This window comes from Silurus aristotelis, assembly GCF_946808225.1.
Source record: "Silurus aristotelis genome assembly, chromosome: 1".
NCBI classification, from domain to species: domain Eukaryota; kingdom Metazoa; phylum Chordata; class Actinopteri; order Siluriformes; family Siluridae; genus Silurus; species Silurus aristotelis.
The window spans coordinates 21,711,619-21,726,466 of record NC_139574.1 but is presented as its reverse complement, the minus strand read 5'-3'; the positions used below and the strand labels follow the sequence as shown (position 1 = coordinate 21,726,466).

Sequence of the window (14,848 nt, the reverse complement as noted above, 5' to 3'; positions counted from 1 at the left end):
ATTTATTTTATATATTGCAGCTTCAATACAAATTGAGTGAAATTGGGAGAAAAAAAAAAAAAGATTCTCAGCCGTGAAGAACAATTTTCTCTTTATATTTTAGGGAGGAATCAGATTCTATTTGTGGTTGAGTTTTGTTTTTTTTGTTTTTTTTACTTGGAGTAGAAAATGTCAAAGCGCAACATAAACATGTAAAACGTAAATTTTGTCAGATTACTAAACGTATACGAGGGAAACAGACCCTGATGCTTAAAGTTTTTTTTTTTTTTCCCCTCTCTTTTCCTACACAGATGGGTGCAGTAAACAGCACAGCTTGGGGTACAGAAGGAGGTCAGAGTCTGATACACATGCTCCGAAAACTGGCCAATAGTAACAGGTGAGGCAGAGCACTGAAAAACAAGGGTTGGATTTTTTTTTTTGTCCCTTTCACCCTCTAGTGCTTCATCCCTTATTTTTGGCTGTTTTAGTTCCTCAGAGAACTCATGCTTTGATCCATGGTTTTTTTTTGTCAGAGGCCAAGGCACACTTGTGTGATGAGGGCTTCCTTGAGCTGTTTCCTCTCCCAGAGACTGATACTGGCCTATTGTTTAGGACACACTTTCCTCACTCTATCCCTCACCCTCTTCCCTGCTAATATGAAAAGGCTCTCCTTTTGAAGCTGTCCACCCATGTTTTAGTAAAAAAAAAAAAAAAGGAAGTAATGTGTGCTGCACTCGATCATCATGACTGTCAGCACCAGCAGTAGACATTCTCCGACAGAATGACTTCTCTTCCAGCAAGTATTTAAACTAAATTACTGTGGGGTTTTGTTTAAATACTTGCTGGAAGAGAAGTCATTCAAATCTTGATGCCACACCCATCTTTCCTTTCTGCATGGATGAGAGATTTCCACTCTCCCCGACCAATCAGAATGACGCTAGCTAGAGGGTATATCTGAGTGTATAACATGGTAAAGGGCAGTTTTAGTTTACATTTTCATTATGATGTATAAACATAGTTAATGTTTGAGCAGCAGCAGTTCTGCATTACTTACATACAGTATTTAATACAACACTCAAATAGCACACAGGGACAACATGCATCTTTAAACAGGCCTGTGCTTGTGTGTTCTAATTATCCTAACTTTCATCTGACATTTGAGGATTTCCTCACCATCAATATTCTTATAACAGTTCAAATGCGTAGTATAATGTAAGCAAAATTGTAAAACCTGTATTTAAGTCACAGGGCAAACTCATCCAACTCTATTGATCCTCAAGCACTCAATTCTGCCTTTAGAATAAATATAAATGTTATTTGTAATAGCTGTTCTGTAGAATCGCTTTAACCTAAACACAATGCTGTCATTTTCTAGGTCTCATTCAGACTCTGCAGTGGGATCACTGGCTGCTGAGATTTTGAAAAGAATCTGATTCCAAGAAGTGACAGGAACCAAGTGCACTAGTGAAACTTAAATCTCAGTGCACTCAATGTGACTATTTTTGTATTTCTTTTTTAGTGTAAAACATTGTAATGTGTCCAATTTGTGTAAATAAATTATAAAGCACTTGAAGTTTCAGTGTTCAACATTAACACTTAATATTCATATATATATTATGCTCATTTCTTATTGCCAGAGGTTTTTTTCCCCCCCAGTTATTTGTTTTTTCTGCTTTAACACACCCATTTCAACTTAAACATCTTAAATGGTTAAAATCTGATGTATAAAACTAGCCAGTTACCATTAAGGATTTTAGAAGCAGCTCCACATAGAAACAGCACAAATGCATCATTTTGTACACAGAACTGATTCACACGAAAACAAATGAAATGAAGTTTGTCCAGTATTTTATTTAGCCACATTATAACCATGTCTCAAATAAACACAGCAGGCTACAATAATAAGGGGTTCATTTCAAATCCTTCTACAGCTACCATCAAAAAAGAGGGAAAAAAAATAAAAAAATAAATGAAAATAAAAAGAACTGCCGCGCCCCCCCCCCTTGATTGCAGACCCTTTTGCGACACTGGAAACAGTTATCTTGTTAAAGCAAGAAAGCTGAGATTTGGACCATTTCTTCCATTCTTGGTTTTATACAAAAGCTACACAATGTTACACTTGATCAGAATACAATTCAATTAGTGTTCTACACCATAAACTTGATAAAATCTTGATTGATGGAGGATTACCACTATAATTTAACACTATGCAAGAGATTTGAAAAGAATACAAAAATTACTGCAAAACAAAAAGACGGAGTGTCAAAGCAAGCTAAAGTACCATTAGACTACAGAATCTTAAAAAAAAAGTAATGTAAAAATAATTACAGGCAAGGCTAAGGTTTAAAATTCCATATTATGATCCACTTCTTGAGCTTTCTTTGAGTAACCCGCCCACCAAAACTCCTTTGCGGTTAAAACTCCCATCAGTGAGGACCGGAACAAAACATTTTTTACTTGCTCGTGTTCCCATAGGAAACTCAGCTTGTATTAGTGTCAGGCACTTCCAGAGAAACCAGCCCACACTCTTGAGACCGCTCAGAAACTCTTCAGGCCAAATCACAATGCAGGTTCATTCGGATCAGACAATACAGCTATGGGACAAAAGAAACCCCACTATTAGTCAGGAACCACACAGGTAAAGAGTACCCACACAACTTCAGTAGGATTAGTTGTGCTAACAGCATGCCTTATATACTGCCAAACCATTCCCAGTGCACATGTTTGGTGAATTAGTGCCTCACCTAAAAAATTCTTTATTTACAGATCAGTATCAAACCAAGCGAGCTGATTGCTATCGCCTGGGGGAAGGCCATCCATCAAGTCCTGGGTGTGCCCAAGGTCAGGAAGGCCATCCACAGGGTAGTCTGTGCCAGGGTGATGCCCACCCATATCATGCTCCATCATGGGGTCCATGCCCATGGCATCTTGCCCATAACCTCCTGGATGGTAAGAGCGGTAGCTGGGGTCTGTGGACAGGGGAAATGTGGAAAGAGGGTGGAGGGAAGGGGAGCGCACACGACTAGGTTAGAAGAAGCATTTTAAACAGGCAGCCCACAACAGCAAACCTTCTGTATTCCAAAACATCCAAGCATATGTTAAGCAGGTGCATGGTGCCACACTTAAGGTAAAGCTATTTAGAGCATGCAAACATACACTGCAAAACAAATTAGCTGCTCAATCAAAACTACACTAGTTACCAGTACATAGTTAAGCCTTATGCACTGGTGACTGTGTCCAATTAAATATGCAGCAGTTAAAAACATTAGTTTAATAATTACCATTTAATAATACAGTATTGAAATCAACTGCAGGAATTCAACTGCAAATGTCTGTTCAACTATCAGTTCAACTATCAGTGTTAACATTTAAAACCATTAGTAAAGGAAAATGAAGCCACTGACCGATCACCGAACATAAGCATGATACAATCTGCTGTTTAGGCCTCGAAACAATGTAAGCTACAATCACATTTAAACTAGGTTTTTAAAGGGATATTGTTCCATTGCCATTATGTTCACATGTTTATAGTTCACATATTGCTTTGCTTTTCTTAATCTGTTTATATACATGATAATCTATGTGACCAAGTTGAAACAGTGATCCACTTGGATCACCTTAACTGACTAACAGGATATAGGCAACCTTTTAATGCACCAATTGATTTGAACAGCAGTTAAATCTAGTTGCTTAAAGATGTGATTTGAAGAAAAATTCCTTTCATGAATTTTTGGTTGTGATCAGTTACATGTAAGAGAATAGAACAAGTGTGTTGTGAAGCCTTCCTAACTTAAACCATGCTTTTTGGGCCAACTCAGGACAGGTTGGCCCAATCTTGGAAAACAAGCTTTTGGAAAAAAATGCTACTTTTAGTACAAAATATCTGTATACTCACCATCTGGTCTGTAACCAAGAGGCTCTCCTTGTGCTGCAATATCTAGACCCAGGTCCCCAGTCTGAAGGGAAGGGGAAAAATTGGTCATCAACTTTTTGTCTAACTTAATTTTGAGCTCTGAAATCCTAGAAAATTACTCCATATCCATCATGACGGTTTAAATGTCCCTTTCAAAATTTATGGTGTGTGGGCTTTGACCCAGGATTCATTTTATGCTGATAATCTTGCATGGGGATTTGGATAGGGTTTAAGCAGGGATGAGCTGCTCTACCTCGTTCCAGGTCATGGGCTCAGTCCTGAACAGGGAGCTGGTGAGCTCTACAGACAGTCTCTTCTTATAGTCCTGGGGTTTATCCTCTGACATGCGGAACAACACTGCAGCAGCATATGTGGCTGTGGAAAAGAGATAGTGCCATCAGTACAGTCAAGCAGGCATGCAGCTTAGCCTAGCCAGTCTCATACAGATCTGCTAATAAGACATACATTTTTCCAATGTTTAATATTCTACTATACTTATACAAAGTAACAGTATAATTAACCATTAGGTAACCAAAATTTGAGCAAGATAAACATAAAATAATTACATTTGGGGGTCATAGAGTAGCCACATTTGAGCTTTCAACTGCCAACTAGAAAAGCCAGACATGAAAATTAAATTGCAGGCTGAATTACTAAAATAGATTAAATAAAGATCCATACCAACGCCTTCATTTCGGGAGTGGAGCAGCTCTGTAAGTGGTGCAGTCGCCCCCTCTGCTTCAATAGCCTCGGCTGCCTCCTTATCCTGGGCTAATTCACACAGGACACCTGCAGCTACACGCTGGATGTTTTCAATGGGGGAGTACAGCAGCTAGTGGGAGTAGAGACAAGTTAAGGATTACTGGAGCAGAAAACAAATCTAATAAATCGAAATTATCTAAGGTTTCCTAAAAAATATTTTGTATAATTTACCTAGAATAATTTACCTAGCAAATTTGCAAAACCTGAGCCATACACAACACTTCAGATTTAAATCAACTAAGATCCCTACTATGGGCAGAACTGAACAGACATTAGATGCAACTAACCTGGACAAAGAGTGGAATGGTATTGAGTCCTCGGATGACAATCCTGTTATGAATATCTCTTGCAAGAATGTGCAGTGCTCCAGTGCAGCCCTCTACAATCTCCTCCATCCGGACACCTTCCTGCAAAGAGAACGAAGAGGAAAAAGAAAAGTAAAAAAGTGAGCAAAAATACACATTCGCCATTTTCCTTTACAACTATTAAGCAACATAACACAGGACTCACCACAAACTGCTGTTGTGTACCTCCCATGGAAGTTCGTCTCTGAGTATCTTGGTGGGCTCTGACAAGCAGCTGGACCAGTCGAGGAATAGCACCTTGTTCTCTAAGAGGTGCATGGTTGGCAGGACACAGGGCCAAATTACGAATCAGACCAACTGTAGCCTAGGGGGAAAAGAGAATATTCTTAAAAGTCTCTCCAAAGTATAAAAACTAATTGTAGAACTGTTAATGCCTACAGTGAGAGACATAATACCTTTATAAGAGGCCAATGTGAAGGCGGGTGGAGAAGTTTAACTACCACTGGCAGGCCATAGTGTAGCCGTACTGCATTCTGTGCCATTTCAGCATCCTGGTGTCTAGAGGTGAGGTGGCGAAGGGCACAGATAGCAGGCTCAGTGATGTCCTCCCGGTCTCCAGCACGTAGGACGGTGCGCACTAGTGCCTCAATGCCACCCACCTGGCAGACCATCATTTTGTTCTTGTAGTTGTTACATGTGAGATTAGACAGTATGCCAGCAGCACACGTCACCACATTAATGTCATCAGAACCTAAAAGTTGCACCAGAGTGCCCAACAGGCCCTCCATGCCCTCCTGTAGGTGGAAAACAGAAAAGGTTTCCATTAGAAAATAAACTAAGCTGACAAAGCTTAGTGACAAATCAAAACCAATAAGTCAATTTTGTGGATTTTATAAACACTGCATGAAGTTTAATCTCATCACAAGCACCACCACATGATAAAGGACAATTACTCCACAACATTCTGCCACTATGCCAAACATCAAGTAAAATGTGTGGCAGGCATTACAATCACAATTTGTTCATGCATTCATCATGGTTTTCCTTTAAAGATCAACACCCTATCTTTTGGTAGGTCAGGTGTTGGCAACAACCCCATGACCCTCCACAGATAAAGGCAGGAATGACCATTACCTGCATCACATCTACTTCAGCTAAGGAGGTCTTCTCCATGGAAAAGTAGGGAGACAAAAAGAGAGCGCTCATGTAGAAAGAATAGAGCAAAGTGAAAAAGAGGTGAAAGAAAAAAGAAAAAACAAGACAATGCATTCACCTGTTTGGTGGCAGCGTCTGACAGGTTTCTAAGAGTCCACAAGCAGTTCTGAACCAATCGCTGGCTGGGATCTGTAAGGTGGAGACCCAGTGCCTGCATACCACCTGAAAAGCAAGCATGCAAATTCATTATACACAGACTTAAGATTAAAATCTATTGAAATAAAAACTTGCCCAGGTAAGCATTAAGTAAACAAGAAAACGTTTGCTTACTCACCAGCCTCAACAATAGCAGGTTTGTTACTGGAACACACAGACAGCACTTTCAGCACACGGCTAGTGGTCCATAGCAACTTTTCATATGTATATGTCCTCATGATATTAACCAGAGCTTGGGGGCCACCGCTGGCAAGGATGATGAGCTATCAAAACAGACACAGAATGAGACTCTCAACCAGGAGCATAATGGCCCTAAACTAAGTGCTTAATACTAATTGAAGCGCAAAACTGTCAAAGGTTAACATGCATTTAACAAATTACGCATCTTACTTTGCTTTCTTGATTGCCATAAGCCAAAATCTGAAGGCAGTCTGTTGTGATGGCAAGGAATTTTACATTGGTTTTGTTCAACAATGCCACCATCTTCTGTAAGCCTCCTGCCAAACGCACAGCCATTTTGGCTCCCTCCTGGTGCAGCAGCAGGTTGTGGAGAGTTGTGATCGCATAAAAAAGTACAGAGTCCACTGGAGAGCTATGAAAAACAGATGTTTGTAATGAGCTAGGAACCAAATTGTGGGAAAATATGAATTTTTTTTTTACTTCATTATATTTTAATGTCAATCTACAACTGGCAACTTTAAAGACTAGTTCAAGGCTGGACCACTGGAAACAAGTGAACCATCATAAATTCTGGATGAAAAGATGACATAGGACTAACCCTAGCATTTTGACAAGAGCTGGGATGCCCCCTGACTTAAAGATAGCAAGCAGCCCCTCTCTGTGGTGGGACAGATTGTGAAGTGTTCCAGCTGTGCATCGGGCTGTCTCCACATCACTGGTGTTTTGCATGGTTCTCACAATGGCAGACACCATCTGAGGAGAGCGCATGATGGCATGTCGTGAAGCCTCTTTCTTCGAGAGCTGATGCACCATGACAGCTGCCTTATTTACCACAACCTGTAAGGAGAGTAAAACAATTAGTATGCCTCAGCACAACTATCATTTAGAAGAAGATATTACTGCAGTAATACTGTGGGGACACCACAGTAGCTCATAAGGCACTGTACCTGATCCTCATCATTTAGAAGCTTTGTGAGTTCTGGGATGGCACGTGTAGCCAATTCTGCATCATCCTGATAGTTGATTAGATTGACCACAGCATGCTTGAGCATCTGTGAGGGTTCAGCTAGACGCTGCACGTTAGTTGGTGTTGCACTGTCAAACTGTGTAGAAGGAATCTGCATGCCCTCATCAAGTGTTTCTGGAAACATGGCTGCTCTCACTCTCTGGGCTCTGGTCATGGCATATTGGCCATCAATGTCTACAAACAGAGTAGGTACACAGGTGTGTTAGTGTTCTCTTTGGTATTAGAACATAATTAACTATAATTTAACGTCTTAAAATTGCAGTGCAAATAAACATTTACATTTTAAACATTTAAACTCAACAGAAATAAAAATTTTAATTTGCAAAACAGCATCAACTAACACCAGAAAACTAAGTATGAAAATTGCTTTATCCAAAGATTATTTAGACTAATAAAACAGTTACACAAACCTGCCACTTGGTCTTGGCTGAAGTTTTGATTGAATCCTTGCTCCCATTCATACAGCACCTGGTTGTCCACATCCTCATCATCTGGATTTCCCTTACCACTAAGGGAGGGAGCAGTGGTGGTTGCCCCAGAATGAATGCCTGAGTCCAGGTAAGACTGCTGCTGCCAGTTACTAACTGCAGCTTTGCGGTCTGGCTCCATTGCCATGTCAAGCTCCATCAGATCAGCTGTAAATGGAAAGCGCACCACACAAAGCGAGCATTTAAACAGTCTGCAATTCCTTAAAATGAACAGAAAATCGTTGAAATGAACAATTAAATTTCTACTTGTCATGCAAATATATTAGTCAATGAACATTCTACATATCAAGTCAAATTTTGACAGACAAATCCTAAATCTAGAGTTAAAGTAAAAAATTCCAAGTACACTGAACATTTTTTTTGGGTGGTGCTGGACAGAAAAAAAAAAACCTTACACTGGGTCGCCATGTTCCTCACTCAGCCTGCCGCCAGCACAGCTTTCTAATCTAAAACAAACAGGAACAGTTAATTTCACACTCAGTGGTGAGGCACAAATTCAGACATGCTCAACTCATAGCAAACATCAGCATGTGTGCATATGCTAAAAAAAAGAAAATACTAAATCAAAATGTGTCCTAAATTACCTTTTAGTACATTTAAATTTATTAATACAACAGGCCACAAAGAACATTTGTGATCACAAAATTCCTAGTTACCCAACACACAATATCTAAGCTTCTTGACTTGATATTCTCATTTTATATTTTTTAATGCAAGGACATGAATCAACTAAGCAACCAAACTACTCGCACCCCACGGTGAAAGAAATTGGCTTTTTCATATCACTAATTGAGAAAGGTCAAGCCATATTCCCCATAAACAGCAGTTAACACCTTCAGAAGCTCAATGGCATTAAGTTACATACTCCACAGGAGCCCAGTATTGCTTCCCTCCTACACAATTACCATAACAAACTCCAAGTGTGCCTTCTCTATGCAAAATCGTAGACAAAGCACACAAAACAAAAATCAAACTAAATTCTCCCTCCTATGTATTACAAAATCTTGATTCATGTTGTGTCAAGTAACATACAGCAGTAAGATTGATATACATTGTAATTCATATGCAACATTAATTCCAAAAGAAACATTAAAACCATCAATATAAACAGATTAAATATGCAGCAAAAATTTAACTCCACAACGTTGCTCACTTTAACTGCCTTGGCTTCACAGCCAATGTTCGACAGAGGTGCGTATAACAGTGCTACTCTTGTCTTAGGCTGCTGAGAGAAAACAGGAGCCAGCAAATGGCTCAACCTGAAGGTTCCAACATCTGGAATCAATTGTGGCAATAGTCAGCAGCACAGAGGCCTTACCCACTGAGTGGCATGACTTACACTCGCACGCAATGAGGTTTTAGACAAACAAAAAGTACACAGCCTTTAGCAATCCTCTAACAAAGACAAACAAGATGGAAAATAAGATTTACTGCTTTGTTTCTTTAGTAACAGGGCGAACGAACACTGCTGCAGGAATAAAAAAATAAAAAATAAAAAAAACACTACCACAAGTACTGGTAGCTACCTACACAGAAAATCTATTTTTTCTCACATGGTTATTTTTTGCTGACTGGTCAGCATGGGCCAAGCTTTATACTGCGGTCTATTTCTACTGATCTATTGTACTCGGGCTATATACCATCTTGTAAACATCGATTTAAAAATTAAGCAAAAACAAATGTACAAAATATATTGCGAGGCACAAAAAATAATTAGGCACATATTCTGAAAACATCTGCAGTCAAGATTTACTGCTCTAATTTTTTATTTTTTTAAGGTAAATGGGTGTTGAGACTCCAGGGAATTACTAACTGGTCCTCCATACGGTCTGGGAAAACAGGCCTGGCTGGAGGCTACACTCGAACTATGGAGCTGTCTGTTGGGCTGAGGCTGGTTCAGAATGCATACATTAGACCAGATAAACAAGAAAACCGGGAATGCAATGCAGAGATTCGTTTCAATGTAACAGCTGGCTGATTTTTTTCCATTATCAAACCGCCTTTGCAGCGCAGTACGACCTGCTATTAAAAGCAAGTGCAACCTGCTATTAAAACTGGCATTAGAAAAGTCAACCACTTCAAGGACAGGATGGTTTTCCATGTGAAAGAACATGCACCTTTAGCTCCCTGATTACAAATCCACAATACAAACTGGTGCACTTTCTTACACGTCTGCAACAAACACCTTAAAGTGCAGCAGAAAAAGAGTCAGTTTTTTTTTACCAAGGAGGACACGCTTTATCTGCATACTGTGAATGTTATAGATTGGCAAATAAATTACAAGATGCGCTTCAATCTCTCTTCTTTTATGCAAGCTATTTGAGAAGAGAACTTTCAAATAAAAGGCAATTTAATAGAAAATAAATTATGGTAAAACGGGCAAAGTCTAGATAAATGACTAAATTGATCAAATCTGTTAGAAAAGCTTAAAAAAAAATTAGTAATATCACAAAAATACCAATTTTGTAGACAGTACCAAAGGAAGAAAGGTGAAAGTCAGTTTAGTTCAACAACACACTCCTACCACATGCCGAGATTACTGACCTGCAGCTGAAGTCCGAGTGTGTTGAGAGTAAAGTGAGTGGTCGCTTATTTCCTAACTAGTCCCCGCACAATGCAGGCAAAATTATTATTTATTGTTTTTTCCCTCCACTAATATCCAGACAGAGGGAAGTGAGGAATGTCCAGGCTGAGCTGATCCGGACCCTGATCTCCCTCAGCTCACGGAGTCAGGTTTCACACTCAGGCTCCTCCTCGACTTCCTCTCCAACCACAGCGGCCAAAACTACACTTTAAACCCCTTTGTTTGTAACTGGGGGAGGGTATAGGGCAATGGAAATAGTTTCTTTTAGTACATAGGATTAAGAATAGTTTCTTTTAGTCTTAGTTTTTTTTTATTTTATTTTATTTTTTTACCACCGATGGCTTCACAGAGCTGCACATCATGTGTAAGGCACATTAAATAAACAAACAAAAAAAGAAACATGTTATATAACTACATATTACCACACAAGAAATGAGCCCACCATAAATAAATAAAGATAAATGTAATTATTCAGCCAGGAGACCCGGGTGCGAAGTCTCATGGAGCGGAGTGGTGAGTGTTAGTGCTGCGGTAACAGCTCCATGTTCACTCGACTCCCCTCAAACTGTGATACAAAAAAATAACTCAAATAAAACGTTATCACGTAACGTTTAAGCGTCAGCCATATTGAATAAACAATAAAACATGAACTAAATCAACACACACCCGACCAGTCCAGTGAACTGAAACAACCCGTTTATAGCGGCAGGGCGTCGCGTCTTAACCACCACAAGCTTCCAACACACATCGGTTAGCCAATTAGCAACAAAACCTGTTCACCAGGCTTCGGAGCCACACAACCTTGGAGCGACACAAAAGATTTTCACGTGAAAATATTTACCAAAAGCAAACACGTGAATGAATTACGCGTGTTTAACGGCGACAAACTGTCCGCTAGCCATGCAGCTAACGCACTGCTGCAAGAACACACACGGGACAAATCTCGGCGTGCCCGAGAAGCTGGGTCGGCTAATGTTAGCTCAATAACCGACACAACGAGGACTTTAAATAAGAAGGACCGTTTTGTATCATTCTTTTACACATACCTGCGTCGAAAGAAGACTCCTTCCTTCTCCGGGCGTCGGTTTTACGGGCAACAATTTAGACTACAATCCGATAAACCGTGCACAAACCACCCGCAGTACACTCCACCTCCTCCGCGGTAAAAGAGGCTCAAATATCCGGGATTCTCCCGCAGCGAGCAAAGTAAGATGGCGTCAAACCATCGGAGCGAGCCATTATAAAAACTCCTGCGGCCATCATATCCCGTCGCCTTGATCAAGCTAGATCCGGTTCAGTTATAATTTCTGAACACGGGTAACATTCAAAAATAAAGAAACCATCTAACAATAAGAAAATTTCTATATTTTAAGGAAAGCGATATTTTAAACGCATAAACAGTAGAGTAAAAGTCTCTAGTGACGTAGTCCTCCTTCACACTTGCGTAGGAACACATGTACTGTGAGCTGTAGTGCGGCAGAGGGACGCACCCCCTCATTAAGTTTTCTGCGCGTTCCAGTGGAGATGGTGAGGCGCGCGCCCGAGTCACACTGGATGGCTGAATCTGAATAGGTGGTTATGTGCCACTGTAACCTACCTGTTAAAAAGTAAAAAATAAAAAACATGCAGGGTAGGTGATATATTTCCTATAAGATATATATATATATATATATATATATATATATATATATATATATATATATATATATATATATATATATATATATATATATATATATTGACGTCCACACAACTGTAGGTGGACAAAAATCTATAACGTTAAATTTACCCAGAATTTTTTTTTTTGTTTTTTTGGTTTAGTTTAGTTTTTTATTTTATTTCGAAACATCTCTAATACTTGAGCAAAAAATTGCAATCACATTTACTGTATTGTTCCCTGCTCTGTTTAGTCTTTGGAAACAGCTGAAGCTCAGATTGTATCTATATTTACCTTTCCTGGCCTTCTGTCAGATTTTAGTTGGTCTTTTCACAAACAGAACGATGATTTCTATTGGCTATCCTTTATGCAAAACACCATAATATTTCACAATAACAAGCAGAGACAAAAAAGTATATTACTAACAGAATTAGCTGTATAGGCTAGAAAAGGATCCTCTATCAATAAGGATTCAGTGTTTTTCTGTAGAGAGGTATGTAAATATATATATATATATATATATATATATATATATATATATATATATATATATATATATATATATATATATATATATTCTTTGTCTCCAAACTTTACTGTGTTGAGTGTTAATGGTAGTTATTTAATTAAGGCCTAATGATAATAATAATAATAATAATAATAATAATAATAATAATAAGAAGAAGAAGAAGAAGAAGAAGAAGAAGAAGAAGAAGAAGAAGAAGAATAACAACAATTATTATTGTTGTTATGATTAATTAATACACACAGCTAATAAAATTAACTGCCATTGTAAAAGAGAATAAAGAATGAAGAGAATCATTTATTTTTGTATAGATCATATTAACGACCAGTGTATTATCTGTATAAATGCCAACTTTACTTACTTCTTCTCATTTGAGTTACTCAGGTTTACTAACTGTAAAGGCAATAGCTGGCTAAATCTTTAAATCAAGCTGATTTATATTTTTATATATCACCTTATAAGACAAATGTCCTCAATTCCTTTAGGAATTTTATATATATTTTTTAAATAAGCCTTGATCAGAATTGTCCAAACTGCACATATCTAACATGGGAAGTAATATGTTATAATAATAATAATAATAATAATAATAATAATAATAATAATAATAATAATAATAATAATAATAATAATAATATTTTTTGACGATGATGATAATTTATTTTTCCTTTTTTAATTTTCCTTATCTTATTTTAGAGATGTATTTCATTAACAATTCTTACTTACAGTTTTTTTTAACCAACTAGACACTAAACAAACATAATGTATACATTATATATTTAAAAAAGCATTTTAATTTGATACATTAAAAAAAACATTTTTATATAATAAAAGTGGTGAAAGAAATCATGCAGTTAATAATAAAAATGACACACACAACTGATTACTTTGTTTTCTATTTTATTATGTACCAAAGTATAAATGCATTAACAGATTCATCAATTCGTTAAATGAATGACAGTCATTGTTAAAACATTATATACACATAATATAAGGTTGATATAAGAGTGCAAGAATAAAGCTGTGTATAATGCATTCATGCTCTACTCAGAAGATAATCATGTTCTTAAGCCTAAATAAGGGAATATTGGTACACAGTAAATATGGTATATTAAGGGGACATGGATAAAAAAAGGATAGGAATGAGTGGAAAAGCATTGTAGTCTGTATCCTGCCCACAATACAGTAGGAAAAATCACATGTATTATGACAAAGAAAAAGAATGCAAGCTCAGAGATTCATGCACATACAAAACAGGATTACATATGCATAGGCTGTTTTTCTCCCAGTAGGTTCAGGAGAAGTCTAGAAGGTCATATGCATAGCCAGGAGTGCTAGTTTATCTAAAGACGAAGCGAGGTCACATCCCAGAAGATGCAATGGGATGCATCGAGTTCCTTGCTTACGTTTGAGCAAAAGAGATGGAGAGAGGTGGTGGTGGTGGTGGGATTTTATTTGTGTGAAAAGCAGCCTTTCCCCCTGGGAAGTAAGTGGAATTGATGCAGTGTACAGAGGGGAGGGGCACTTTTCTCTGTACGTGAAAGGCGGGGGCGAGCTAAAACCCACTTGTGTGCTCACACGATTGTGTACCCTGACCTCAACTTAGCTAAAGGTTTCGAACCTACATCCTGGCATCCACAATAATGTCTGGCAAAGGACACAGACTCTTCCATGAAGTGCCTGGGTCTTGCCCAGCATTATTGCCCATGCCAGCACACAGAGCAAACCCACATGCAGCACTGTGCTACTTGGAGCTGGCGCAGGTGCTCTTAGTCATGTTCATACATCTTTAAATTAAATAACAATCTATAGATCTTACTAACATAATGTTTGTTTGATATTGCAGTATAAATAAATGACAGAAGCTCTTTCATGTGGTGCTGCATGAAACAACATATGGAGGTAGGGAAAATAAAATAAATTATTATATGCGTGTAATTGTATTCCAGAAAATTCAAAATAACAACACACATGGCAAAATAATTTAAGATAATATAATATTTGTTATTAATATAATAATTAAAAGGATGCTTAAAACAAAAAAAAAGTTTTAAAA

General features: G+C 38.1%; 2 protein-coding genes across 10 annotated transcripts in view; one reads left to right on the top strand and one right to left on the bottom strand.

The window, feature by feature from the left end:
- The window catches only part of ulk4 (unc-51 like kinase 4), a 107,477-nt gene extending 104,901 nt beyond the window's left edge, over positions 1–2,576 (top strand). For 3 of the 4 annotated variants that reach the window (XM_083550740.1, XM_083550738.1, XM_083550739.1), the window contains exons 36-37: positions 291–376; positions 1,355–2,576. In XM_083550740.1, the coding sequence (XP_083406866.1) occupies positions 291–376; positions 1,355–1,412 (144 nt within the window). In that variant the 3' untranslated portion in view covers positions 1,413–2,576. Of the gene's footprint in view, positions 1–290; positions 377–512; positions 799–1,354 lie in introns of those variants that run through there. The other variant, XM_083550741.1, reaches the window with a different exon arrangement.
- Positions 1,811–12,134, bottom strand: ctnnb1 (catenin (cadherin-associated protein), beta 1). 6 transcript variants are annotated; one of them, XM_083551134.1, is made up of 17 exons: positions 11,656–12,116; positions 8,421–8,471; positions 7,948–8,172; positions 7,458–7,711; positions 7,109–7,347; positions 6,721–6,922; positions 6,449–6,593; positions 6,233–6,336; positions 6,094–6,123; positions 5,415–5,753; positions 5,165–5,323; positions 4,942–5,061; positions 4,574–4,724; positions 4,146–4,267; positions 3,875–3,935; positions 2,724–2,948; positions 1,811–2,573 (listed from the first exon to the last, which is right to left on the bottom strand). In XM_083551134.1, the coding sequence occupies exons 2-16, from the start codon at positions 8,431–8,433 to the stop codon at positions 2,740–2,742; spliced, it is 2,373 nt and encodes a 790-aa protein (XP_083407260.1). In that variant the 5' UTR covers positions 8,434–8,471; positions 11,656–12,116; the 3' UTR covers positions 1,811–2,573; positions 2,724–2,739. The 6 variants fall into 6 exon arrangements, with proteins under 6 accessions (XP_083407260.1, XP_083407261.1, XP_083407262.1 ...); XM_083551135.1 differs by lacking the exon at positions 11,656–12,116 and adding an exon at positions 10,570–10,736; XM_083551136.1 differs by lacking the exon at positions 6,094–6,123 and having other exon boundaries at positions 11,656–12,134.
- Between the last annotated feature and the right edge of the window lie 2,714 nt (positions 12,135–14,848).